General features: G+C 39.9%; 1 protein-coding gene across 7 annotated transcripts in view; it reads left to right on the forward strand.

The window, feature by feature from the left end:
* Window positions 1-25,595, forward strand: part of QKI (QKI, KH domain containing RNA binding) — a 332,733-nt gene that overhangs the window by 71,858 nt on the left and 235,280 nt on the right. For all 7 annotated transcript variants that reach the window (XR_012655572.1, XR_004371961.2, XM_032767744.2 and 4 more), the window contains exon 2: window positions 4,316-4,458. Coding sequence is in view for 5 of the 7 variants with exons in the window: in XM_032767744.2 (XP_032623635.1) it covers window positions 4,316-4,458 (143 nt within the window). In the remaining 2 variants the exon portion in view is untranslated. The remainder of the gene's footprint in view (window positions 1-4,315; window positions 4,459-25,595) is intronic.

Genomic DNA, 25,595 nt, shown 5'->3' on the forward strand with positions numbered 1-25,595 from the left:
GAGGGTCACACTGGAGACCCTTGCCAGATCTTCAGGGACTTAAAACCCTGGACACACAAGTCTAGCGAGGTGAGACTTCATCATCTCCTTGTTTGGTTCATTTAAGTATATCCGCCAGATTTCCACTGTAACAGTATCTTCAGTCTCTAATCTGTCAAGTTTCTCTGAAACCGCCTCCTTTCTTTGTAAATTTGCTGCCTTTCTGAATAGTCTCTTCACGTGTGTTTGCTATATTTTGACCAAGTCCACCACTTGCTGGTCTTTCCTCATATTTAACCAGCCATCTTGCATTGATGTCTGATCTTGTAGTTCTTGCTTCTAAATTTTCTTCTTTCTTAAACTCACAGGTCCACTGCTAAATGCTTCTTTTTTTTTTTCTCTCTCTCTCTCTCTCTCTGGAGGAGAATATCAAAGACCAAGTTCTTCAGTCAATTATTTAAATTATTCATGTGTGTTGTGTGATTTTTACACCTTTCTTACCAAATTAATGAATTTGATTTTCAGTTGTTTTTGACATGATCACTGACAGATGGTTGGCATTTTTTGGGTTGCGAAGATGAAAAGACTAGTCTTGAATGAAGTTTATGATGAAGTGCTCCTGGAAGGCCTGGAGCAGGATCTTAAATGATCAAGGAGGGAAGTTTTAGTGATGATGGAATTGCAAAATATCTTCTTGCAGAATCACCAAAACTCAGCAGTGTTCTGCCCTTGAAGTTCAGTGGACATATGGATTCATTCAGTAGGACATTTGAACTTGAAGATTATTGCACTCTGATATGACCCCATGTATAGTCTATCTTGCCACTGAACAGCTCTTTACAGAGTTTAGGCTTTACATTAGAGAAATGAAGTTTCCATTACTTTATTCAGTTCAGCTGTTCATGTCACTTCTTTCAACTTTAGTCATGTTGAGTCAGAAAAATTCATAAACTGTTCAGCTGTTTTGCAGTATTGGTCAGCAGCAAACCAAGCTAATCTAACAGTTGAGTTGCATGCAATCTCCTGTTTTCAATATTAATCCTTTAATATTGTCAGTGTACCTTATCTAACTTTTAGAATGCTTAGCTTTCATTTTCAGATTATAATTTATCTAATGTTCCTAATACAAAAACCTTTCAGATATGTCTATAGTAACTCTTCAGAGTCACGTACATGTGGAGGATGGGAATCTTCATTCCCACACTTTATTTATTTATTTTTTAAAAAGGGCAACTATTGGACCTTTTATTTTAAGGCGGGGGTGGGAGGGGATCAACAGTCTTCACAGCTTTAGTTGTCAGTAGGAATCTAGTCTAGAATACAAAGTCTTCAGAACTTAATCACCATGTCAGTTTCTGGCTCTGCAGAAAGCCAGTTTAATTGTATGATGTGCATTTTGGTGATTATTTTTTTTGAACTCTTATATTATTGTGACACACACAAAGGATTTTGTTTCAAGGACACCTTTCCTGCATTATGCCTGGAAGGCGTAAAGGAGTGATTTTTCTTTGGTTACTGATATTAAAAGAAATATCAAAGATCCTTCCTTATTAAATGTTCTATTATTTGCGTAGATAAGTCCAGAAATTTTACAAGTTAAAGGATTGACCAGATTAATTAATTAAAAAATAGCTGATCCTTTTCCAAGGGATGTCAATTTGAAAAATCTTTTTCTTTCTGAAAACTTTGTACTTACAAAAGTTACATTACTATACCTGAAAGCAGTCAACATAAATAATTTTTCAGTTTGTTTACTTTGTGCATTTAATACTTTGTATAGACAGCTTCGCTGTTTCTCAGTGCATTGTTGTATTTTCCGTTGGAGAAAAAATACATTTATAAATGCCAGAGGAGCTGAAAAACAAGTATACTATTTAAAAAAAAAAAAAAGAAATAAATACAAACCTCAAAACATTCTATTTAAATGGTGCTCCATGACCAACCTGAATAATTTTATATTGGTTAACTTAAAATATTTTATTGCTTAGTTACACAAGGAGACTCTCCCTCTCTGCCCCCCCATCACCATAATATCTCATGCATCCATCACCATAATAGCTGTGTGCTTTACAGTCTTTAATCCAGTTATCCTCACAACAACCTGTGAGGTAGGGAAGTATTATCCCTGTTTTACAGAGAGCCTCTGTGTGCCTCAGTTTTCTAAGTGACTTGCCTAATGTAGCCTTATCAGTTATCACAATTATAAAATTATTTATTGGGATACAAGAGGCACTAGTCACAAAACAGGTTTTTTCCCCCACATGGCTACTTAGAATTAATTAAGAAGATAAAATAGACGTACACACAAACTTTGAGCTTCAGTTAATACAGACATAGATAATTAAAATTCTAAGAAAAATCAATATACATCAGTATAAAAATAAAATAGGTACAGTAAAGTGACTTCCTGCATTGTTTGTTCTTAAAACGTTAGGGAGCTTTTTGAAACAAAGATAGAAGAAAAAAAGCACCCAAGCTTGGCTAGGCTTCATACTCAGTTGTCCCATATCATCCTCCTTTCCTGTTCCAACAACATACACCTCTACCCCTATGTAATGCTGTCCTCGGGAGCCAAAAAATCTTACCGCATTATAGGTGAAACTGCGTTACATTGAACTTGCTTTGATCCGCTGGAGCGCTGCTTTACCATGTTATATCCGAATTCGTGTTATATCAGGGTAGAGGTGTATTTTATACACCTTTTCCTATTCCACCTGCACATGTCCACATATTTTTATAAGGTTTCAGCCTCTACCCATGTGTGGCATTCTGGCTAACAGTAGTTAGTCAAAAGTTTAACATCTGTTTTGCGTTGATTAATGTCCCAATAGTTTCAATACGTGATTACTTTATTGCAAAAATCCCTTGTGATGCTATCATATGTTTGTGGTTTACCTGTGTATCAGACAATGCATTGCTAAACTATTACAAGATCTATATTGCTAAATTTTATAACTTTAGGTCAGGGACTAATATACATGCTAACTTATGTCAACTTCCAATTTCTTCTGGGCCTCACTCTAACTAAGCCCTTTAATACTTCATGCTTAAAACTTATAACCAAGCCTATTTTTAGTAATGTATTTTTTTTCTACTTGCTGTTACAGCTTCAGTAACTTCCAATATTATTTCTATATACATGCTTAGAAAATAGATTATATTTTACCCCAGATCATATTTCCTCCCGGATTGGGTAATGGGTCAACAGTCAACCACACCATGAGGACACAGGAAATTTGTGATGCAGCAGGGAATTGAACCTAGGACTTCTCTAAGTTCGAGGCTAATTCCCTAGCCATTGGATCATCCTGCCTCTGAGTCTTGAATGCACTGTTTTCATTTTAGCTATTGGTCAGTATTACCGAATGCTATTAATTTATTGTAGGAAAATCTCCATTTCAGAATACTGTTGGATATTTAAACTTTCCTCAGCTCAAAATAATTAGGTAAAAAATTAATCCTATGATGCAAATTCAGTGTTTTGAATAAGGAAAACTAATCTGGAATATAGACCTTTTGATGCTTTATATCCTTCACTGCATAATTCATCATTGACTTTAACTCACTCACTCACAATTGGTGTTCATGTTGTTTTGCTGAAGTCTAGGTTTGAAGTTGGCTGTGCTAATTTTTATACCTAAAAGAAATGAATTACGACAGCAATTATTGTAGGCTCAATTTGTGTGCAAAGAAATGCAAATGGAATACTGACAATTTAGAAAAATAATAAATAAAAATCCTTCATGTGGTTTGGTTTGAATTAGTATGAGAAGTATTCTAAAATTACAAGAACCTAATTATAATAATTGTACCATTTTTAGTTTCCAGATACTATAATTATCAACCAAATACCAAGTATGGATTACTGTCAGAATTCATTGTGGTGATGTTTGATAATTAAATCATGTGAATGAGTAAAATTTATTTTTATCTTTCTGGAACCTTTACACCTAATATTTAAATGGTATGATAAATTAACTGCTCTTTTTTTTCGAAGTTCTAAAATTTTGTGTGCACATTTTTTCCTGGACTTTTAGGAATTTCACATGACACTTTTCCACCTGAGAGCAGTTCATTTCCTAAATAGGTTGTCTAGATAGAGATTGCCAAACGTGGGGGGGGGGGAGGAAATTTCCCTTCAAGTATCAGCATGGACACTAATATAATTTAAGAACAAAAAAAAGCTACACGTTTGTGTATACACTTCCCAGTGACTTTCATGAAGTTAGGAGGAGAAGTGTTAATGCTGGAAAGTTGTAATCTTTAAGATAAAATCACTATCATACAAGATATTATCATGTTTAATACATAATATACGTTTTTCCCCTCTCCACAGAAATTAGCAGAGTACGGAAAGACATGTATAATGACACATTAAATGGTAGTACGGAGAAGAGAAGTGCAGAATTACCAGATGCTGTGGGACCTATTGTACAGTTACAAGAGAAACTATATGTGCCTGTAAAAGAATATCCAGATGTAAGTATATCTTTTTTAATTCATAAACTTATAGTCCTCTGTAAATGTATATTGCATGTCTGATTTCCTCCTTTGGATCACAGTAAAAGCTTCTTTTGAACCCATAAGTATTGCTTTCTAAAAGGAAAGTTTATCTGCACCTTTTATGGTTGGGTGCATTAGTGGGGTTGGGGAAGGTAAAGGTTTTGAATATCAAATTAAGTGCAGGTTATAATTTTAATAGATTCAAGATTGGAAGGATCACAGATTTTACTCTTTCTTTGGGTACTATCAGCATAGAGCCATGCTGCTTGGAATACATGTGTGCTTGGCAGGAGGTAAAAATCCTCATTAAAGAAATGGCTGTTTAGACCACGTACATCCTTCTCAGCTTATATGAGAAATGTTTACTTCTAGCTAAGGGCTTGTGTACACTTACAGAGCTGCATTGATGCTGCTGTAGTGTTTAGTGAAGATGCTACCTACGCCAACAGGAGAGCTTTTCCCATCAGTGGTGGAGTACCTATACTCTGACAGGCGGTAGCTGTGCTGACGGTAGAAGCCGCCCCCCCCCCCCCCCCCCGAGTGACGTGGCACTGTCTACACTGGGAGTTAGGTCGGTTAAAGTATGTTGTTCAGGGCTGTGAAAAATCCCGAGTGACATGGTTATACTGACATATGTTTGTGGTATTGACGAGGGCTAAGAATCTGTGTTCCCATCTTCAGATAATTCAGATTGGATTTGAAACCTCCAGTGTTGCATTCCAAATTTTCATTTGACCTTTCTTCTTGTAATTTAGTAATTTGTTTTTGATTTTTTTTAAAGCTAAATTGGTAGTTAGTCATTAGCTCTGCACTATTTTGCAGTCCAGTCAGTGCATCATCTCTCACATCCACTTTATGGATGACCACCTTTCCAATCCTATTATGATGATAGCTTTTCTTTTTATGAGGCTGTATGCCATAGAATTTGTTGGCTCAGATAGATCCTAGAAATCGTTTAGCAAGGGATACCCGAATTTAATTCCACCTTGTCCCCTTTTTCAAGGAACCATCTGATTAGACTCAGGAAAAGTACAAAATCATATCCTTCCTTCCAATAAGAATAATACAGATACTTGAGTAGTAACGGAATAACTTTATTTTAGCTGTTTCCTTATGCCGAAGAGATGGAAATATGCCCAAAAACCCTCCCAGAAGCAGACCAACAAAAATCATGGAATTAGTATGATATATGCAGACCATCGTTGCTCACTCTGTTTTTCATATTCCCTGCCCCTTAATACTGTCTCTGTCTTGTCTAATTAGATTGTAAAATCTTCAAGGCAGAGTCTGTTTTATTTTCTATTTATACACTACCTAGCACGTTGCAGCTTTCTACTTTTGAGCTTTCAAAGTGCTACTGTAATACAAATAGCTTATGCCATATTGGACCCAAGAAAAACTGAACAAATACATGTAAATGTTCAGATTTCACATGACTCCTTTCTGACTCTTCTGCATCTCAAAGGACCTTTTCCAAATACCTGGTAATGATTTCAGAACACTTAAGACTCCTCAAGTTGGGCTTTCATACAGAGTGTGTCTAATTTCAGTCTTTAGGTCTTGATATCAGACATGAGAAATCTATAAACTCAGGCTGTGAAATGCAGAGGGACTGTCCTGGACACAGTCTGAAACTGCTTATCACAGTGCTAGGTTCAAGAAATTAAAAAGTGAATAGTTTTCCTGAAATCTTAATCTTGCAAAACCAGAAGGTTTTTCCTGAAAGCTCTATGCTTCAAGGGTTTCTACACTTACATAAATAACAACTTTTACATGACACCATGTGAAACCACTATAAAGAGTTAAGAATCTGTCCACTTTTGTAAAGTTTCAGGATGTGTGGTCACTAGTGACCATGTTTCAGAAGACAATAGACTTCTTACAAATGGTCAAAACGCTGTTTCTAAACCAGTATAGTTATAGTGGTACAAAAATTGGCAAAGTAGTACAGCTCCCTAATGTGGATGCAGATATACTGGTCTAAGGATGCGTATATCAGTATAGCTTATTTACAGATTTTACAAGAATATGCTATACTGATATAAGCACTTAGACACAGTGGCTACATATATACTGATATTGTTTCTAAACTGATATAGTGGTGCAAGACCAGGGGTGGGCAAACTACAGCTTGGGGGCCCCGTCCAGTCCATCAGACTTTTTAATCCGGCCCTAGAGCTCCTGCTGGGGGGTGGGGTCTGGGGCTTGCCCTGCTCTACATGGCTTCTGGAAGCAGTGCCATGTTGCCGCTCCTGCTCCTACGTGTAGGAGCAGCCAGGGGGCTCTGCACACTGCCCCTGCGCCAAGCACCGGTTCTGCAGCTCGCATTGGGTGAGAACTGCAGCCAATGGGAGCTGCAGGGGTGGTGCCTGTGGACGGGGCAGCGTGCAGAGCTGCCTGGCAGACACTGCTCTTCTGCGTAGGAGCCAGAGGGGAGACATCCTGCTGCTTTCAGGAACTGTGGCAGCGCTGCCTGCAGATGGGGCAGTGTGCAAAGCTGCCTGGCTGTGCCTCCACATGGGAGCCAGAGGAGGGACATGCTGCTGCTTCTGGGAGCTGCTTGAGATAAGCACTGCCTCCTGGAGCCTGCACCCTTGACCACCTCCCACGCCCCAACCCCTTGCCACAACCCTGATTCCCCCCCCCCCGCCCGAATGCCTTGGTCCCATCCCGGAACACCCTCCTGCTCCACAAATCCCTTGCAGGAGGGTACCTTCAATTTTCCTTCAGCCATCAACTGTAATTTTGATATAGGCATGGCTCAGTGGTGTCACGTTGGCTTGTTGACAAGAGGAGGCCAGACTTCATATGGTTTAACTTTAAGCTTCCATAAGTCAATTTTGACAGACAACCAACTCGCATATGTTATGGAAATATATAGGGAGGAGCTTGCTCATCACCCCTGTTTGTCTGACTTCGGGAATGGCATTTCCTGCATCATACTACCGCCATGATTCTTTGTCTTTCTGACAGACAGTATCTAAACAAATGACTTGAGCCAAAAATGTACTGTTTCTCTGAATTTCAGATGTAGGAGATTTTTCCCGTAGTGATATCACTTTGCAGCATGTGTTCTTAGATACTGCGCCAGAAGCAGCAGAGATCTTGGCTCCTTGAGTAGTGCCTCAGCTTATTGATTTTGGTTCCTGTTACTATGAGCAGAGGCTCAAATCCTTCCACCAATTAATTCATTAAGATAGTCTGTTAGAGAACCAGAGTCAATTTTTTTTAGTCTAGACCAGAAATCTGAGTCTAGCATCCTGGGTTGTGATATGCTGCACTAAGTATTTCATTGCGCTTAAGAAGTCCTAACAGCTTTTTATAAAAATCTATTATGCCTTCTACTTGGAAGATATAGACTATACTGCATTGAATTCCACACTCACTTTGTGTGATTCAGCACTGAGAAGTAATTCTGCAAAAATTAAATTGTGGGAATTCTGTGTTTTTTCTCTGATTTCCAGTCAGATGTATTTGATTTATAGGTAAAAAGTATTTTTACTGTTCAGCTGTCAACCCTGGAAAATATATACAGAACTGAGAATTCAGCAGTGTTAACGTTCCTCCTGATGTATTGTCACCAATAACAAGATTCTGCTTTCTCCTTAAATCTGCTATCAGTGACACCTTTACATCCCCAACTGTCTTCCATGGGTTTGTACAGGTGTAATTGATTTTAACTTGGTAAATGATTGTTTATGGACAAAAAGGGGTGGAATTAACTGTCTTGCCTAAAAGTCTTGGGGAAACATTCCATTATTTCCAAAGCAGTATCTTCAGCATTCTTTCCTTTTCTTTATGGAGACTGGCAACATGATCTGTCATTCAATTAATATTTTTATGTAACTTATTCTGTATGTCAGATGCCTAATTTAGGAGAACAGTTCTCCTAATCTTTCTATAACTATTTCTTGTTAAAAACTTCAAGTAGGTAAGCTTAATCAACTTTCATTCATGGGACAGAGTTGAATGGCATGCTGCAAGGTTCTGTAATACGAAAAGGGAACGAGCAGTGAGGTGACAATTTCAGAAAATGCTCAGTGATACCTAACCAAGCTAGATGAATGGGCACTACAAAACACTGTTGTAGGTCAGAATCAGCGTTGGCAAATAAAAAGTAATGAACATAGGACGGAATTATTTGAATGACTTGTACTCCTTACCCGGTTCTGAATTAGCTATAATGATTCAGGAAGAAGACCTAGACATCCTTATGGACAATTCAATGAAGAAACAAAAACAACAGGAAGTATTGGTAATGGAAAATACTGAAAATACAATTCCATTATATAAATCAGTGGTAATATTCTGTTCTGTGTAGGTTCTTGTACCATTCACAGTGCCTTCTAATAATGCTTTAAGTGTCATGACTAACATCTGTCGTGGTTGGTTCTTATAATTTTCCCCAGAGGGAGAAGAATTGTGTGCACTGGAGTGTTTTATTGCTGCTAAATATCAGAGAAGGCAAGGATGAAGTACACCTTGCACCTGGAAGAGGAAGGTGGGAGGTTTGTGATGGGTCTGTACTTCCGGTGGGAATTCATTCCAGTGCCTTGGACTGACCCCCAAGAAAGCCCTGTCTCCTATATAGATGAGCTTTATTTTTATGACAGCAAGTTTCATTGTGCTAGAGGAGTGGAGCTGTTGATCGTGACCTTCATCCCAGAGCTTTAGATGATCTTTTGGATAGACTGGATCCAGGCTATTGAGTGCCTTGAAGATTATTATTCAGTGGGAAACCAATGTAGAGAGCATGGGACAGATGTACTTATGAGTAGCCGAGGAGAGCTGCTGTAGTGTTCTATACTAGTTGCAGTTTCCTCAGTGCCAAAGGCTTTATGTCCAGATATGCTACATTGCTGTAGTCCATTTGAGAGGTGGTGGGAGTGTGTAAAGGAGGCTAGATGATTGTCTACTAGAAAGGGATGGTGCCTCTTAGCCAATGGAGATCATGGATAAGCATTACTTGTGGTACTGCTGTCTGAGAACTTAATGTTAGGAAGGATTCTGTGAGTATTAAGCTACAAACTGAATTGACCAGTTGTGTAGGTGTATCTTTCAGCAAATGAAGAAGACACTGTGGCTGTAAAATCTTCATAGTGCTTTCTTCTGCTCACCACCTCTATTTTGTTTGGTTTCAGCTTCAGCTAGCTTATGTTGTCAAAGCAGTTTGTCATTATTGTGGCAGTGACATGGTCATATTTGCTGAAGAAAAGGTGGAGCTGTATCATTTGCATACTGCCGTCACTTCACAGTGTCATCTGACCACTTCCCCTAATGGCTGTATCTACATGTTGAATAAGACGAGACCGAGCAAACTGATTCTTGTGCGACTACACAAGTGAGGACTAGTGGTGGAGTTGCAGTTTCGCATTACTACTTCTTCAGTGTCTTTCCTCCAGAAAGACTTTCACCATATTCCCTGGACCTCTGCCACCTCTCAGGTTGACAATATGAAATGTAGAGATGTAAATATCATTTTAAGATTAACCAGTTAAACAATTAAAATCATATCATTTAACCGGTTAACTGATTAAAGGGAGGGGGGCTGGGGTTGCTCTGGGAGGGCACGGGGCCAGGGCTGCTTCTGAGATTGGTGTGCTGGCCCTCCCAGGGCTCGGGGTTAACGGGTAAGACTAATGCTTACGGGTTAATTGTGTAATTGTTTACTATTTTACATCCCTAATAAAATGCTGCAAAGAGATCTAGGAGGGTGAGAATGGATATCTACCCTTCTTCCACTGACCACAGGAAATTATCCTTCAGTGCCACTAGAGCAGCTTTCATCCCATAACCCAGAGTGAAACCAGGTTGTGCTGGGTGTATAAGAGGTATTAGCCTTAATCAGATAAGCTGGCCTTTGGTAGTGTCTGAGCTGATGCAAAAACAGTAGGTTTGAAACTGGGTGGTAGGTAGTTAGGACCGATAAATCCAGAATGAGGTTTTCAGTGTTGGTCAGACTATTGTTTGTTTGAAAGAGGAAGTGAAGATTTCTTCCTTGAATGAAGCATTGGTTATTTTGATCATGAGTGGTATCAGTTGCCCATGACTCTTTCACAAGCCAGGGAAAATACAGGTTGGATTTGTAGATCTTGAGTTGAAATTCCTTTAGGGTGTCCAGTAATTCTGTATGTGTGAGCATACTGATTCCAAGAATGCCAGAAGGTTGTTGGTTGGTAGGTATAGGAAGAATAGATTCTCACAACTAACCTGGTCTGTAGTGTGTTCAATTTTGGTCATCTTTATTTCTCTCCCCTCCCCTTATTTAAAAAAAAAAAAAAAAAGTAGAAATAAATGGGCTTCAGAGGAGAGTAGCGAGTGATTACCAACATGAAAAGTGAATCGTTAGGTGCTACTGATGAATAAGAAGGGATATGATAAAAGCATAGAAAATAGTAAGTGGTATGGAGAAGGTAGACCAAGCACTTTTATTTATTCTTTCTCATACTACAATAACTATGGGACATTTTAAAGAGCATGAAAAGTGGCAAATTGAGGAAACTGAATACTATTATGAATACTACTAACTGTTGGCCTTAACATCATGTGGCAGTGAAGTACACCATGACATTATATACACAAGTTTTTGCCACTTACATGAAGAACACAGATATCTGGAATTGGCAAAATATGTCCGCAGGGGATTTTTTTAACAAGAATATTGGGAAGGATCTAAATCCTCATGCGTCATTTAACAAACCAAACTGTTTTAACTAGTGAAGATTAGGAAGGAACTTTCTCTGAGGGTCAGTTATTCCATATTTGCCTTATGCAGGGTTTTTTGCACCTTTTAATGCAGCTGATACTGCACTAAGTAGAAATTACCATACTGGATCAGACCGATGCTCTGTGTTCCTAATGTAACTTGGTCTGCCATGACTAGAGACCTAAACTAACAGTGCTTGAAGGAGAAATAGATTAATTAGTAACTCTGCAATCTATTCAATGAAATAGATAGGGAAATAGGGTTGGGAGTAAGATGCGCCTTTCCTATTATTTCCTCGTCTCTAATATGAATTCTGATTAAGCAGCACAGACTTGGAGTGGAATGTGGACTATAGGGGAGGGAATAGCTCAGTGGTTTGAGCATTGGCCTGCTAAACCCAGGGTTGTGACTTCAATCCTTGAGGGGGCCATTTAGGGATTTGGGGCAAAAATTAATCTGGGGATTGGTCCTGCTTTGAGCAGGGAGTTGGACTAGATGACCTCCTGAGGTCCCTTCCAACCTTGATATTCTATGATTCTATAATCTTGTAGTGAATGTTGAGTTTAGTAATGGACATGTATGTGACTCTAGTGACCAGCACTTTCTGGAAGGGTGTGAACTTTATACCAGAAGATAATATGCGTACTAACGATCTAATAGAACTACAGTTGTTTTATATGAAGATATGAGACTATTTTTTCTGTATTTATAAGTTAGAAACTTTAAACTGCAGGCCCTCTATTAGGGAGCTGCAATAAAGGTTTTACTTTGAGAAGCAGTAAATGAGCTGCCTGAAGCTTTCCTTTAAATTCTAGTTTTTCCAGTAAACACCGCGAGTAGTGTAGTTCTTGGATTTGTAGTTCATATCAGAAATTATAAAAATGTGATATCCTATGACTGAAATATCTACGGCTGATGTTTTAACGTTAAGTCTGGAGTGCAATGAAATGTAATTATGGAACACTATGCTTTCTTTGAGCTCAAGAATTTGGGATTTACCACTGGGAACCATCATTTCACTGTATAAGGTGCAGTTGTAAAAACACAATGCTGTGTATAAATGCCAGTGCATACTTTAAAAGCACGACTTCAGTATCATTCCATTTTAGAAGTATGCAGTAGATGAGTGAACTGAGTTCAGATCAGATTGATATAATTAACTCATTCTGTCACTATTTTCTTCTGATTGTCAATCATTTATCCCTTACAAGGACATAAAGATTGTTGAAGTTTATAGATTTGTAGAAAAGGTTTGACCAGAGGACAACTATATGAGGGGAAATTGAATCATTTTATACAAAATCCTAGTTAAAATGACCAAGTTTTAATAAATAGCACCCTAAACACTCAGCATGACATGTATGTAGATCAGTATGCTGGATACTGAGACAATACTATGCCATAGTTGTTCTTCGAGAGATGTCCCTGTGGATGCTCCACTCCAGGTGGTGTTGCGTCCCTACGCCTTTGCTCAGAGATTTTTACAGCAGTACTTGTATCGGTCATGCACGTGCAGAGCCTGCCCCCCTCCCAATCCCCCCTAAGCTCTGAGTGTACCTTAATAGTGCGTGTGCGTGACCGGTTGTCTCGGTGCTTCTCTACCATCCCTGGCCTGAGATGGAGCTCAGCAGACTCATTAGAAAATTTCTTCTCTCCCTTGTTCAACTTTTCCCTCTTAGTTTAGCTTACCAGTAATAGTTAGGTATCTTTTTTCCTTCTCTTTAAAAAATAAATAAATAAAATAAAAAACAAACACCCTTTTTTGTTCCTGTCAGAGCAGCTGCTTCCGACATGCCTGGCTCTCCAGGTTTTAAGCGCTGCTCTAACTGTAATTATGCTATCCCTCTTTCAGAGGGCCATTCTAAATGTATGAAATGTTTGAGGGAGTCCCACATTCCTCAAAAATGTGCCCATTGCAGCAAGCTGAAATCCAGGGCAAGCAAAGACAGGGAGCTGTGCCTAAAACTGTTCCTGTTGCAAAAATCTGTTGGACCAGCCTCAGACCTGGGCTCTAACTCTGCTGTACACCGCAGCCCCCCTGCTTTAAAGAGACAAAAGAAAACTTCCAAAACAATCAGTGTGTCTCACCCGCAAAGGGTATTTGCAGGGACAAGCCTTCTCCAGGGACTGCTTCCCTCCCCGCACTCCTCTGGCTGAGAACATTTGATGCACTGGCCTCCTCTGGCGCTGTGCAAAACCCGCCTGTGGCTACAGCGGTCATGCACACCTCCAGTGCTGAGGCTTCAGGCTTTCAGTTGCTTGCCTTTCACAGTGCACCGTTTGGCACCACAATGGAAGTGATGCTGACGCAAACTAGCCTGTCTGACCCCCTTCAGGCTCCTCTCACTCTCCCGGCACCATCAGCTTTTGAACTAGCCAGTAGGAATGCTTGGGACTCCAGTGCAGAGGAATCCCTCCTCACAACAAATTCCTCTCACTCAGCCCTCCCCTCAGAGAGGCACTGGGGCAGGGCAATTCAAACACTCAAGGGACTTCCTGGTGTCACTATTGTGGGGAGCACACACGTCCTACCACGCAGCCCAAGGGCTAAGGTCTTCCACCGAAGCCTCCCTACACATAAACATTCTAGAACTGTGAGCCATATGCAATGCCTGCTGTCGCTTCCTCCCATTTATTCAGAACCAACATGTTCAGATAATGACAGACAACATTGCCTGCATGTTCTATGTCAATAGGCAGAGATGGGCCCATTCTCATTCACTTTGCACAGAAGCCATGAAGCTCTGGAATTGGTGCCTCACAAACATCATCCAGATATCACCCACCTATCTTCCTGGGGCCCTGAATACCACTGCGGACGAACTAAGCAGACGTTTTCCGTGGGATCACGAATGGGAGATAAACGACACGATCATACACATACACAATATATTCAGTGTTGGGGCTATCCAACCCTGGACCTCTTCGCAACTGCAAAGAACAAAAAATGTCTCGAATTTTGCTCCAGAGTGGGATTGGGCAAACATTCCCTAGGAGATGCATTCCTGATCTCATGAGGTCAACACTTACTGTATGCTTTCCCCTCAATACCGGTTCTCCACAGAGTTCTGACAAAGATATGAACAGATCATGCCACAGTAATTCTGATTGCTCTATCATGGCTCTATCACGTGGTTTCTGTTCCTCACCAGAACGTCAATTTGCCCACCGATTTCGTTGCCCCTCACTCCAAATTTCCTGTCACAGCAACATGGACGATTTCTTCACCCCAACCTGTCCATGCTTCACCTCAAAGCTTGGTTCCTACATGGTTCTCTCAAAACGAACTAGCATGTTCTGAGCAGGTTCAAAGAGTGCTCCTGTATAGGTGATGCGAGTAGGTTATGTTCTGCTATCTCCAAAAGTGGAAGTGATTCACACAATGGTGCTCAACTAAACAACTCCCTCCTACTTCTGTACTACTTCCGCCCATACTTGACTACCTATTAGACCGTAAACAATCTGGCCTTTCTTGCAGCTCCATCAAGGTCTACTTAGTTGCTATTACGATGTTTCATGACAAGCTTGACGATACCTCTGTTTTTGCTCATCCAATCACCAAGCATTTTCTCAAAGGGTTCCAATCCCTATACTCAGACATTAAACCTCCTACTCCTCCCTGGGACCTTCAGTTAGTATTCTCCTGCTTAACTCAACAACCATCCGAGCCCGTAGCCACTTGCTCTCTCTTACACCTCTCTATGAAAACAGCATTCTTAGTGGCAATCACCTGCGCCAGACGTGCAGGAGAAATAGCAGCTCTCATGGCGGACACACCGTACACACTATTTTTTAAGGACAAGGTTACCCTCCGACTACACCCCAGATTTCTTCCAAAGGTGCATTTGTCATTTTACATCAATGAGCCGACTTCTTTCTTAAACCACATGCAAACCCTTTTGAATCCACAGTGCATACGTTAGATGTATGCAGGGCTTTGTCCTTCTATTTGGATAGAACCAAGCCCTTTAGAAAGTCTTCTAGTATCTCTCTCCATTGCAGAGTGCTTCAGAGGGACACCTATTTCTACCCAGAGACTTTCAAATTGGATTTCTGACTGTATCAGACTGTGCTATCAAATAAAGAAAGTTATGCCTTCAGCCGGCATCAGAACTCACTCCACTAGGGCTGTGGCTTCCTCCGTGGTTTTTCTATGCAAAGTTCCTCTGGCTGACATCTGTAAAGCGGCCACGTGGACTTCTGAACACACATTTGTTAAGCATTATGCTCTTACTCTAAGCCCTCTCTCTGATACACAGTTAGGCAGAGCTGTATTATCTACTACATTCCTACCAAAACCGAAGTCCCTATCTCCTTGAGATGCACTGCTTTTAAGTCACTTGGGGAGGAGCACCCACAGGGACATCTCTTGAAGAAGAGGAGGTTACTCACCTGTACAGTAACTGATATTCTTCGAAATGAGTGTCCCTGTGGGTGCTCCACTCCCCACCCTTCTTCCCTCTACCTCAGAGTTGAGGTAGCCTCCGTTGTAGATAAGGAACTGAGGAGACCAGTTGCGCATGCATGCTATTAAGGTACACTCAGAGCGGGGGGGCAGGCTCTGCGTGTGCGTGACCAGTACGAGTACTGCTGTAAATATCTCCGAGCGAAGGCGCAGGGACGCACCAACACCTGGAGTGGAGCGCTCACAGGGACATCTCTTGGAAAAGCATGTCAGTTACTGCATAGGGTAAGTAACCTCCTCTTCTCTATGCAGAATTTTAAATTAGTCATGAAGCACAGAAATATTAAGTTATTCTTAGGTTACCCGTATTTCTAGATAAGGGTAGGAACATATATAAAGTTACACTATTGAGAGATAAATGGCAGTTTTATACCAAAAAAAAAAAAAGCAAACACAAAAAAATAAATAAATAAACAAAAAACCCCAAAACCCTTGTATATGCCAATGTAGGATGTTAACATACTTCTAGGTTATGGGTGATGATCTTTCTGTGCATATTAGATCACTTATAATTAAAGAAAATATCTATATCTCAAGTAAATTCAAACTTGCAAATTAAAATTAGTGCAACTATGGCAAACCTACCTTCGTATAGTTATGGCAGAATCTACAGGCACTTCAATCTATGGCCTGAATCTCTAGCAAATTCCTAGGGTAAATGCTTCATAATTAGCCACAGTATGCTTTTAGGAGACAATAAATTTGTAAGGTTAACTTTTTAAAAATGAATAAATGTGTATGCACACTGCACATATGAGGGGTAAGCATATAACTTTGCATATTTGCTTAGTCTTAGACCTCAGTCCATACCTTCTTCCTGACTTTTGATAATGTGCAACTTTCTGCTTCTGCAGATTTATATGACTGAACACTTGCATAAACAGCTGAACACTGTATAGACAATGACTCTCTCCAATTTTTCCAAATAATTTCTTTGCTGGAACAGAGTCGTTACAACTTCAAGTAAAGTAGATTGAGCAATTTTGAGAGATTCCTGTTTCTGAACTGGTAATTAGAAATACTTGACTTTCAAAAATCAAATTTAGAAATGGAGTAGTACACTGCAATGTGGTACATGGTATTGATTTAGAGGAAGGATTTTTCTATCTATTGTCAACTCACCTAGAAAGTTTCCTGGGGAAGAATTAGTCACTTTGGAGAGATGTTAGTAAGTTAGCAAACCAGTTTTGAACAGAACGATGGGCTGTAGGATATTTTTTTCAGGTCCCCATTAAGCCTTAAATACCTGACCTGGTATTTGTTCTCTGTTTCATTGTCTTCTGATATTAAATTCATGTAGTCCCTTACCATCTCAGTCAGTATTATGCAACACTGTAGATTCCAGTCTGCAAAGCCCAGAACTGTGTGCTCCTTATTCCATTCATTCTTACTACTTTGGGGTGTCTGTCAGAATTCTAATTCCTGAAAGTTTTATCACACTTTTTTTTCTTTTTAAGAAATAATTCACAATATTTGAGGGGTAGCCAGGTTAGTCTGGATCTGTAAAAGCAGCAAAGAGTCCTGTGGCACCTTACAGCCTAACAGACGTATTGGAGCATGAGCTTTCATGGGTGAATACCCACTTCGTCGGATGCATCTGTTACTCTATAAGGTGCCACAGGACTCTTTGCTGCTTTTAAAATATTTGATCGTCCTGTATACATGTAATCTCCTTGTGGTTTCATTTGACTCGCTGATATTAGAATTTTCAGGTATTTCCCGGCATCAGAGTTAATTAGTGAAGAGTTGGGTCTGGAAAAGATAATTGGTGCTTTAGTAAGCTGGTGAGTAAAGGACTTAATATTATTTTGTGGATGAATATTTAAAATTTGTTAAGTATTTCTGATGCAGCTGATATAAGATAAATTTCTTTAAAATTTCCCCAAAAGAGGTTAGGGTAAACCTCTTACCAATTTAACCAATCTCTTGGAATTTGCACCCACAAGTATAGTGCTAAATAAATGTTTTTAGAGGGTAATCACAGACTTTATTATTAAGTGCCCTGTTAGTTTTGGTTAATATGAAATTCTCTGTTGGAGCTCTTCTGTGGCTTCTTAGCAAGCAAAAATGTAAGAGTTCAATAATTATCACACCTAAAGTAGCATGTCCCTTGAGCATACTGAAGCTCAAAGACTAACACTGATAAAGAGCTTGTGCGTACTTTCTGACCATTTTAGTTAAAATTATTTCATTAGTACAACACAACAATGAACACTAGGGATTCATTTGGCTACTGGGAACTTACTGACATAACCGTATTTAAATAATTTCTGCATTTGGTGAAATCAAAGTTTAATAGCATTCCTAATATGGATTATGCAAATGACAGCACCCTCTTTCACTTTTATTATTCTCATTCTTTTGTATTGCCGGTCAGGAGAGTATCTGAAGGCTTTGTGCTTCAGTGTACTTATGCTGGGTATAGGCCATCAGAAATTAGCCATGACAGTACAGAAGGTGGGAGCAGAATCTTTGTGGTATTCATCCTCTCCTCCAAACGCATGAAAGCCCTTTCTCAAAAGTACTGCATGGTCAGTGTGCAAGGCTCTTAAGAGGACCAAGGTGAAAGTCGGATAACGGCTAGTCCACACGGCAGACTCCATTTCCAAACCTGGTGGAAATATTGGCAGCAAAACTGGTGTTTATTAATGCTACTTAAAGACAGTAAATCTGTGCTACACTGTTCCCTGCACTTGGTGGGGAATCAGTGTTTGAGTGGTTGGGGAATGTGTTGGTAGGGCACAAGCATGTGATAGGGACTAAAGGTTTAGCTAATGGCATTGTAGATGAGGATCAGGAATGCTGTATGGATGGGCAGACGTTCGGGGCAGAATCTAGGGGCCTTCAAGGCCGTGTCTTGTCAGTGGGGAGAACTGGTCAAACTGCTGGAGCTTTCCTTTGCTGTATCCTTTTCTTGTCAGAAAGTTTGATACTGTTCTTAATTAGTATGGTGGGCAGTGACATGAGAATTGACATTTCAACTGAAGGATCTTGCTTCTTCAGAGTTAATTTATATAAATAAAATGGATTTGATTTGATTATGGTGATACGAAGTCACATTTTTTAGGGTAAAAGTAACGTTGGCTACAGTAGAACAGTAAGTCATGCTTGGTGATCATGTTCATGTTTTGTAGGATATTGTAAAAGCATGAATTAAATTTCCTAAAAATAACTTATTGCAAATGAAGACGTTTTCTAAATTTCAAAGGAAAATGGTTTGTTTTTATGGACCCTCATTTCTGGGGAATACATGCATCCTTGGAACTTAAGGTATGGAAGTATCTGTCGTGGCCGTGGGCGTACCAACTGAACAGATGATGAGATGGAGCCTCTTGGCTTCAAGGCACACGTGATCCTCAACTACTTTCCAGTGAAGAATATGAAGCTGCCCTTATCTGTTAACGCTTTACACTTTAGATGAGATGCTTCCATTACTGAAACATCTGTCTCATCAAAGTCCAGCAGATCCACAGCAGAATCATTGGGTTTCTTCTAGCTATTATACTGAAAGATCACTTCAGATTTTATGGTAACACCCATTGTTTCATGTTCTGTGTGTGTGTGTATATGTATATATATAATATATAAAATCTTCCTACTGTATTTTCCACTGCATGCTTCCGGTGAAGTGAGCTGTAGCCCACGAAAGCTTATACTCAAATAAATGTGTAAGTCTCTAAGGTGCCACAAGTACTCCTGTTCTTTTTGCAGATACAGACTAACACGGCTGCTACTCTGAAACCTAGAATTAGATATCTTAGTCACTTAGTTCGGTAGCAGTCCTCTAAGCTTTCAGAAACAGGTTTTTTAGCAGGCTGAGGAGGAGGGGACTAGAAAACGCTGTAAATTGAAATCAGCTCTTCCAGCCTCAATCAGTAATTCTGTTGCTTCAGCGTCTGGTCAGCAATATTGACAAGAAACTTAGTCAGTATCCAGTGCTTGTAACAAAACTGTTCTCCTTTTTGAAAGCTGCTCTTATTTCGAGCATGGAGTAGAATTTGTGCAGACCAGTGGGTACTCTGTCATTTAGAAAAAAACTTATTCCAGTCACACCTCCCGGTTTCCTTTCTTCACTCTTTTTAAAAGGCCTCCATTCCTGGGAAAGTGTTTACCCCACTATATCTAGGAGTAATAGAATTGACCAGTATCGAGGGAAGCTTAAGGGGAAATTGTACTTGTTTTTGTATTTGAAAGAAGCAGCAAGGACTTTTTATACATGAGTATGAGACAAAGTCAACAAATATGTATAGTTCCATGAGTAGACATAAAATGTTGAACAGTAGCAATTATATGCCTAAGGTGGCAAGAAATACACTTACTTGTCTATGTCTCAATTATTGGTTTCTAAGAGCTCTATCTCCAAGGAATGTAGCTGACTCTTCAAAAAGTACTACTTAGAATGTCTCAGTGAACGTAGGACATTTTTGCTCAAACTCCTATGGTGCCTTTCAGAAAAACTGTTCCTGAATTGACATTTGTGACTGTGTAATTGTTTCCACACAGTTTAAAGAAATTCAGAAAACTTATTTGATCCATTTTATCCTATTGCACCATTTTATTTTGTCTTGGATTCTGGATTTCAAGGTTTCATGGACTTACATGGCTTCATTTGACAGACTGTCTTTGCAGACTTGTAGTAACTCCATAGCCACTACAGACCATGTTTGCGGAGTAACCACAGCCTTAACTCTTAACTTCTTTCGCTTTTCTGTGCACAAGCCTTTATTAAATTATTTCCCCCCTAATGCTAGCAGTTGTAAATGTTTGGTGGTGTAGTTGCTTATGTTGAAAGAAGGTAGTTTGGAAAAACTGTGTGTGTAGTTAAGGGGATGATAGGTTGGTGTGCCTTGCAGTGCGTGGTCTGTTGTGTTTGGAAGTAGTGGTAATGGCAATGCATGTGCTTGTGGGTGAACGAGAAGAATATATTGATAGTTGGCTTAACTTTTTTCATTTGTTTGCTTTTATGAATTTGTCAAGTATTTTTTTTTGTGGTAACTTTTATTTTATTTTATTTATTTAACTGTTGCATAATGAATTTTTTGAAGGAATATCCTAGTTTTTTTTAATGCTTAATTGAGAGTGGGGATTGGATGAAGGTGGGAATGGACAAGTGGACTGAAGTGCAGCTGTTGACAGAGTATATTATCCGTCAGCAGCTGCACCTGAGTTGGTGTTTGCATAATAAAATTTGACAGAAAAGTATAGTCTTCACGGAGAAGATTATGGGCACCCAGCCCTCATCTGCCAGTCAGGTGTGTGTGAGCCTGCCCCTAGAATCAGCGAAGGAGGTTTATTTTCAGTTGTTATATGAATAACATAAAAATGCCTTAAATCCAGTGGGGAAAAAACCCCAACGAACTGCCCATTGGATCAGTTCTGCTCAGGATACATATTTACAACAAATTGAGTAGAGATGAAATGTATTTGAAGAGCTACTAGTCCATAATGAACAGTAGGATTCTCAAGGAAGAAATTCAGATGGAGCCCAATTCAGAACTACATAGAAAATTAGAGGCATAAATACCATGTTTGAAATTTCACACTGGCCCCACCTAGTTTTGGAGAGAAACAGGAATCTGTTGTCCTATTTTTAGAAAACAACTCTAATTATGGAGTTGTTACTAGTCCCTGTGTAATAATCTCCATGTTTGATGGTAGAGGAGGCTTTTGGGGATTACCATTCTAACATGTAGTTCATTCGGTCTTGCTGCATAGTTTAGGTACAGGTTACCATGAAGCACACAAGACCTTTCATATAAATGTCACAGAGCTAGGAGCAGTTTGTGTGGGCGCTCAAAGCATTTTATCATCTCATGGAAAGTCTTTTTCAATTATTGATGCACAGTACCCTGGTTAGGGTACTATGTCTTTGTCGAGGAGCATCCTGTTTACAGATCCCATTTAAAGAGTAACACTAAATTGAAAATGAAGCAGGACAGAGCTCACTTTATATTAACAGAGCCAACCTGGGCGTTCAATATTGATAGTCACTTCATTTTAGCATTGGTCCCAGAACCTACAGTAAATATGGCAATATGCCTTAGAGCTCTAAATCAAGGATCGATCTAGGACAGATGTGGGCAAACTATGGTCTGCGGGCCACATCCGTCCTGCAGGACCATCCTGCCCGGTCCCTGAGCTCCCGGCTGGGGAGGCTAGCCCCCGGCCCCTCCCCTACTACTGTCCCTCCCCCACAGCCTCAGCTTGCCATGCTGCCAGCGCTCTTGGCGGTGGGGATGCCAGTCCTGGTGCTCTGAGCGGCATGGTAAGGGGGTGGGGAGCAGGGGGATTGGATAAGGGGCACGGGGTCAGGATAAGGAGCAGGGGAGGTTGGATGGGTTGACGGTTCTAAGGGAGTCAGTCAGGGGATGGGAAATGGGAGGGGCCGAATAGAGGGTGGGGACCAGGCTGTTTGTGGGGGGGCACTGTCTTCCCTACTCGGCCCTCCATACTGTTTTGGAACCCTGATGTGGCCCTCAGGCCAAAAAGTTTGCTTACCTCTGATCTAGGATCAAGCTGGATGCTTGGAAGTTGGAACTTCAGTAAACTCTCTTGCTCACTTTTGAGAAATAAGCAATTATAACTTCTGTTTAGAAAGTAGAAAACCTACAAAGCAAATTTATGCTCTGAAAATGAAAAGGCTTTTTACTTTATCTTCTGATAGAGATTACAGCTGGCAAAGGTGAGACCTTTGACATTGTTTACCTTTAAATTTGCTAAAGTTTACTTTAGCAGCTATATCATTTTATCACTCTCCTGTTCAAGGTTCTTCAGTTTTTGCACACTCAGTAGTCACTATACTTTAAAAAATGCTGCTAACTATGTTCCCTCCTGTTCTTGGTAGCCTCCAGTTTTTAGGGCTTAGTCTTTGCGCTCACAGATTTATGTAGTTGCCCTTGGGGATAGACACTGTTCCACCTTCCTTGAATGATGTTCCATCCAAGTGGATAATAACTTCAGCCAGGAGAATAAGTGAGACGCACGTCCTGATGACTCTTGCTTACACCAGATTTCTCAAAGATAAGATTGCAGTGGGCCTGCAACCTAAATTATGCCTGTCAGTAGTTTTAAATTTCTTTTTAAATAAGTCTATTAATGTCTGTATTTTTTCCTAAGTCCATGTTGTCTTTTATTGATAGAACTAGGGTACATAGTTAAGAGGTTAAAAGAGCTGCCAGTAATTACCAGGATAGGAATAGGTCTATTCATTACACTCTTTTTGTAATTCAGGCTGAAAATTGCCTGGAAAATGTTATACATGGATAACATTTTTCATAATCTTCAAATGATCGTGTGGTGCCACAATTCCTGAAGATTTTGGTTCATGTTTTACTAGGTAAAAAGCAGCTTCTATTGCCTGGCAAGGAAATGTCTCTAGTTTTGTGATACAAAAATGGTATTTGACTATCTTAATCCTTCTGCAAGGTAAACATCTCTTGTTAGCTAGATAGGCTCACCAGTTCAAGAGAACAGTCCGTCTAGGCTCCATTTCAGTGATCTTCCTTTGACTTACCTTCTTTCAGTGTTGTCACTGCTGGTCTGTTTTCTCAAAGGGAGAATCCCTGTAGACCAGTGGCGCTCAACCTTTCCAGACTACTGTACCCTTTTCAGCAGTCTGTTTTGTCTTGCATATCCCTAAGTTTCACCTCACATAAACTACTTGCTTACAAAATCAAGACATAAAAATACACAGTGTCACAGCATGCTATACTGAACAATTGCTTACTTTCTCATTTTTACCATATAATTATAAAATAAGTCAGTTGGAATGTAAATAATGCACTTACATTTCAGTGTCTGCATGAAATTTTAGTTTGTACTGACTTCCCTGTTGATTTTTATGTAGCTTGTTGTAAAACTAGGCAAATACCTAGATGAGTTGATGTATCCCCCTGGAAGACCTCTGCGTACCCCTGTCTGAGAACCACTGCTTGTAGACAATATTTGAATAAAGAAGGGGGTCAGATGAGTACCAGCTAAATGAGTATATTGAGTGTATCTGAATCCAGAATTCCCAGCTTCCCTTTTGTTCAGAATATTTTTCAGCCATCTGGATATGAAGCAGAGGGACTTATCTCTGTAATCTAAATTTTGGATTTACAGAGAAGCATGTATACTGCTTCAGACACTCTTGTAACACAGAGTTCTGAGTTTTGCTGCTGGGAGGCTTGTATGCAGTATGGATCTGTACTGTCGACTCAAATAATTGTCAGCAAGCAAACTTTGTCAGTTTAAGACAGTTAGTGCAGTATTTTTTGACATATCATGGTTCTTCCTTCTTCATGTGGATCTGCTTATTGTCATGTTATGTGCAACTAAGTCTGTGAGCACAACTTCTTCTGTTTTGCTCATTCAAAGAACAATGTAATGTAGTTCAGTTACTGTGTATGTTAAATGCGTTATTTTGAAATCTATGAATCTTAAAGGAATTAGCTTTTTTCACCCTTCTGAAAGTCCAAATCCTCGCTCAAGAAACACCTCTCGACTCTCGAACTCTCCGTTTCCTATCTCTGTTTGCCTCCCTTCAGATTAATTGCCTACTCTTGTATTGGGTTATCCTGGGAAGGGCACTGGCCCTGTCTCCTGACATCGTCACCGTTGTCTACCCAGTGTGTAAAATGTAAGTGGAGTTTGATTCACTGTACACCTATTTTTTCTTTCATACTTCCAAAAACCCCTCACCTTTTTATTGGAGTAGAAGCTTGTCAATAATTCTTAATAGTCGCCTAAGTAAATCATTACAAACTGAAAATTGATTCTAGTAGTTTTAGAAATTCAACACCTAATAGTTGTTGTAACTAGTGCCAGTGGTACATTATGTAAAGGAATAAGGTGAAGATTGCTGACCCTGTGTGGCATAGAAGAGGCAGTTAGAAAATGGAAAGGTTATAAGCAGAATTCTGTTTGCTGCTAAAGGCTGTTTTTTAATGAATACTATCTGATGTCATATTTTGCACATTAAAAATGGTATTGAATAAATGAAGATTGTTAATTTAGTCTTTTCATATTGTGGCTGTGAATTATACATATGTGGGTAGTATATATAAGTGACATACTGCTCTCTGGGCTTTGAATCAATAGGTCTAAGCGTTAAAGATTGCTGCACTTAATACTCTAATCAAGAGTTTACTTGTAGTCTGACAGGCTGTCCTAGTGATCTTTAAGATGAATCTACAAAAATATGTTTCTTTCTTCTAAGCCAATTGACTTCTAACAAACTGACTAATAGTTCTTTAAAATAGAGTGTAGCCCATTTATATTAAAAGTAAACCTGAAGCCCTCAAGACACAAAGTAAAAGGAACCTTGTGGCAATATTTTTTGCTCTCTGCTTTTCTCCGATCTCCAAAGCAATTAGGCCTAGTTAATGTTTGTATGAGACCTCCTCTAAAAAATGCCTCTTAATTCATTAGGATTATACTCATCACTGTGCCAATATTGAGTTTATGCCCTGCTGTAGTACTAGAAGTTGCTCTGCTGTTGTGTTAGAGATACTGTATTTTGGATAAGATGCAAAATAAATTCTAGCATCTTGTGGTAATTAAAGAGCCCATGGCTCTTTTTTGCCAAAGTTGGGATATAAACAGTGGTGCAAATACAGTGGTACAGTCCAGTATGCTGTGCCAGTAAGATGTTTATAGCCTGCCCCCAGCCCTTCCGTGCAGCTGCATCTCCTGAGTCGTCCTGCTTGGGGTCTGTACAGCAGCCGTGCCAGAGGACAGGAGTGTGGGGTGGGGGGGCGGTACAGCAGCCCCCCACGCCAGCAGCTCCATTGCCACAGCTGTACCTTCTCCAGCCCTTCCACTCAGCTGCATCACCTGAGTCCTCCTGCCTGGGTTCTGTATAGCAGAAGTCTCCAGTGCAGCAGGAGGAGAACAGAGCCCCTGTCCCCCAGGTAGCATGAATGGATGTGGCTCATGGGGAGGGGCAGAGAAAGTGTGGGG

Source organism: Chelonoidis abingdonii, chromosome 3, assembly GCF_003597395.2.
Source record: "Chelonoidis abingdonii isolate Lonesome George chromosome 3, CheloAbing_2.0, whole genome shotgun sequence".
In the NCBI taxonomy this organism is placed as follows: domain Eukaryota; kingdom Metazoa; phylum Chordata; order Testudines; family Testudinidae; genus Chelonoidis; species Chelonoidis abingdonii.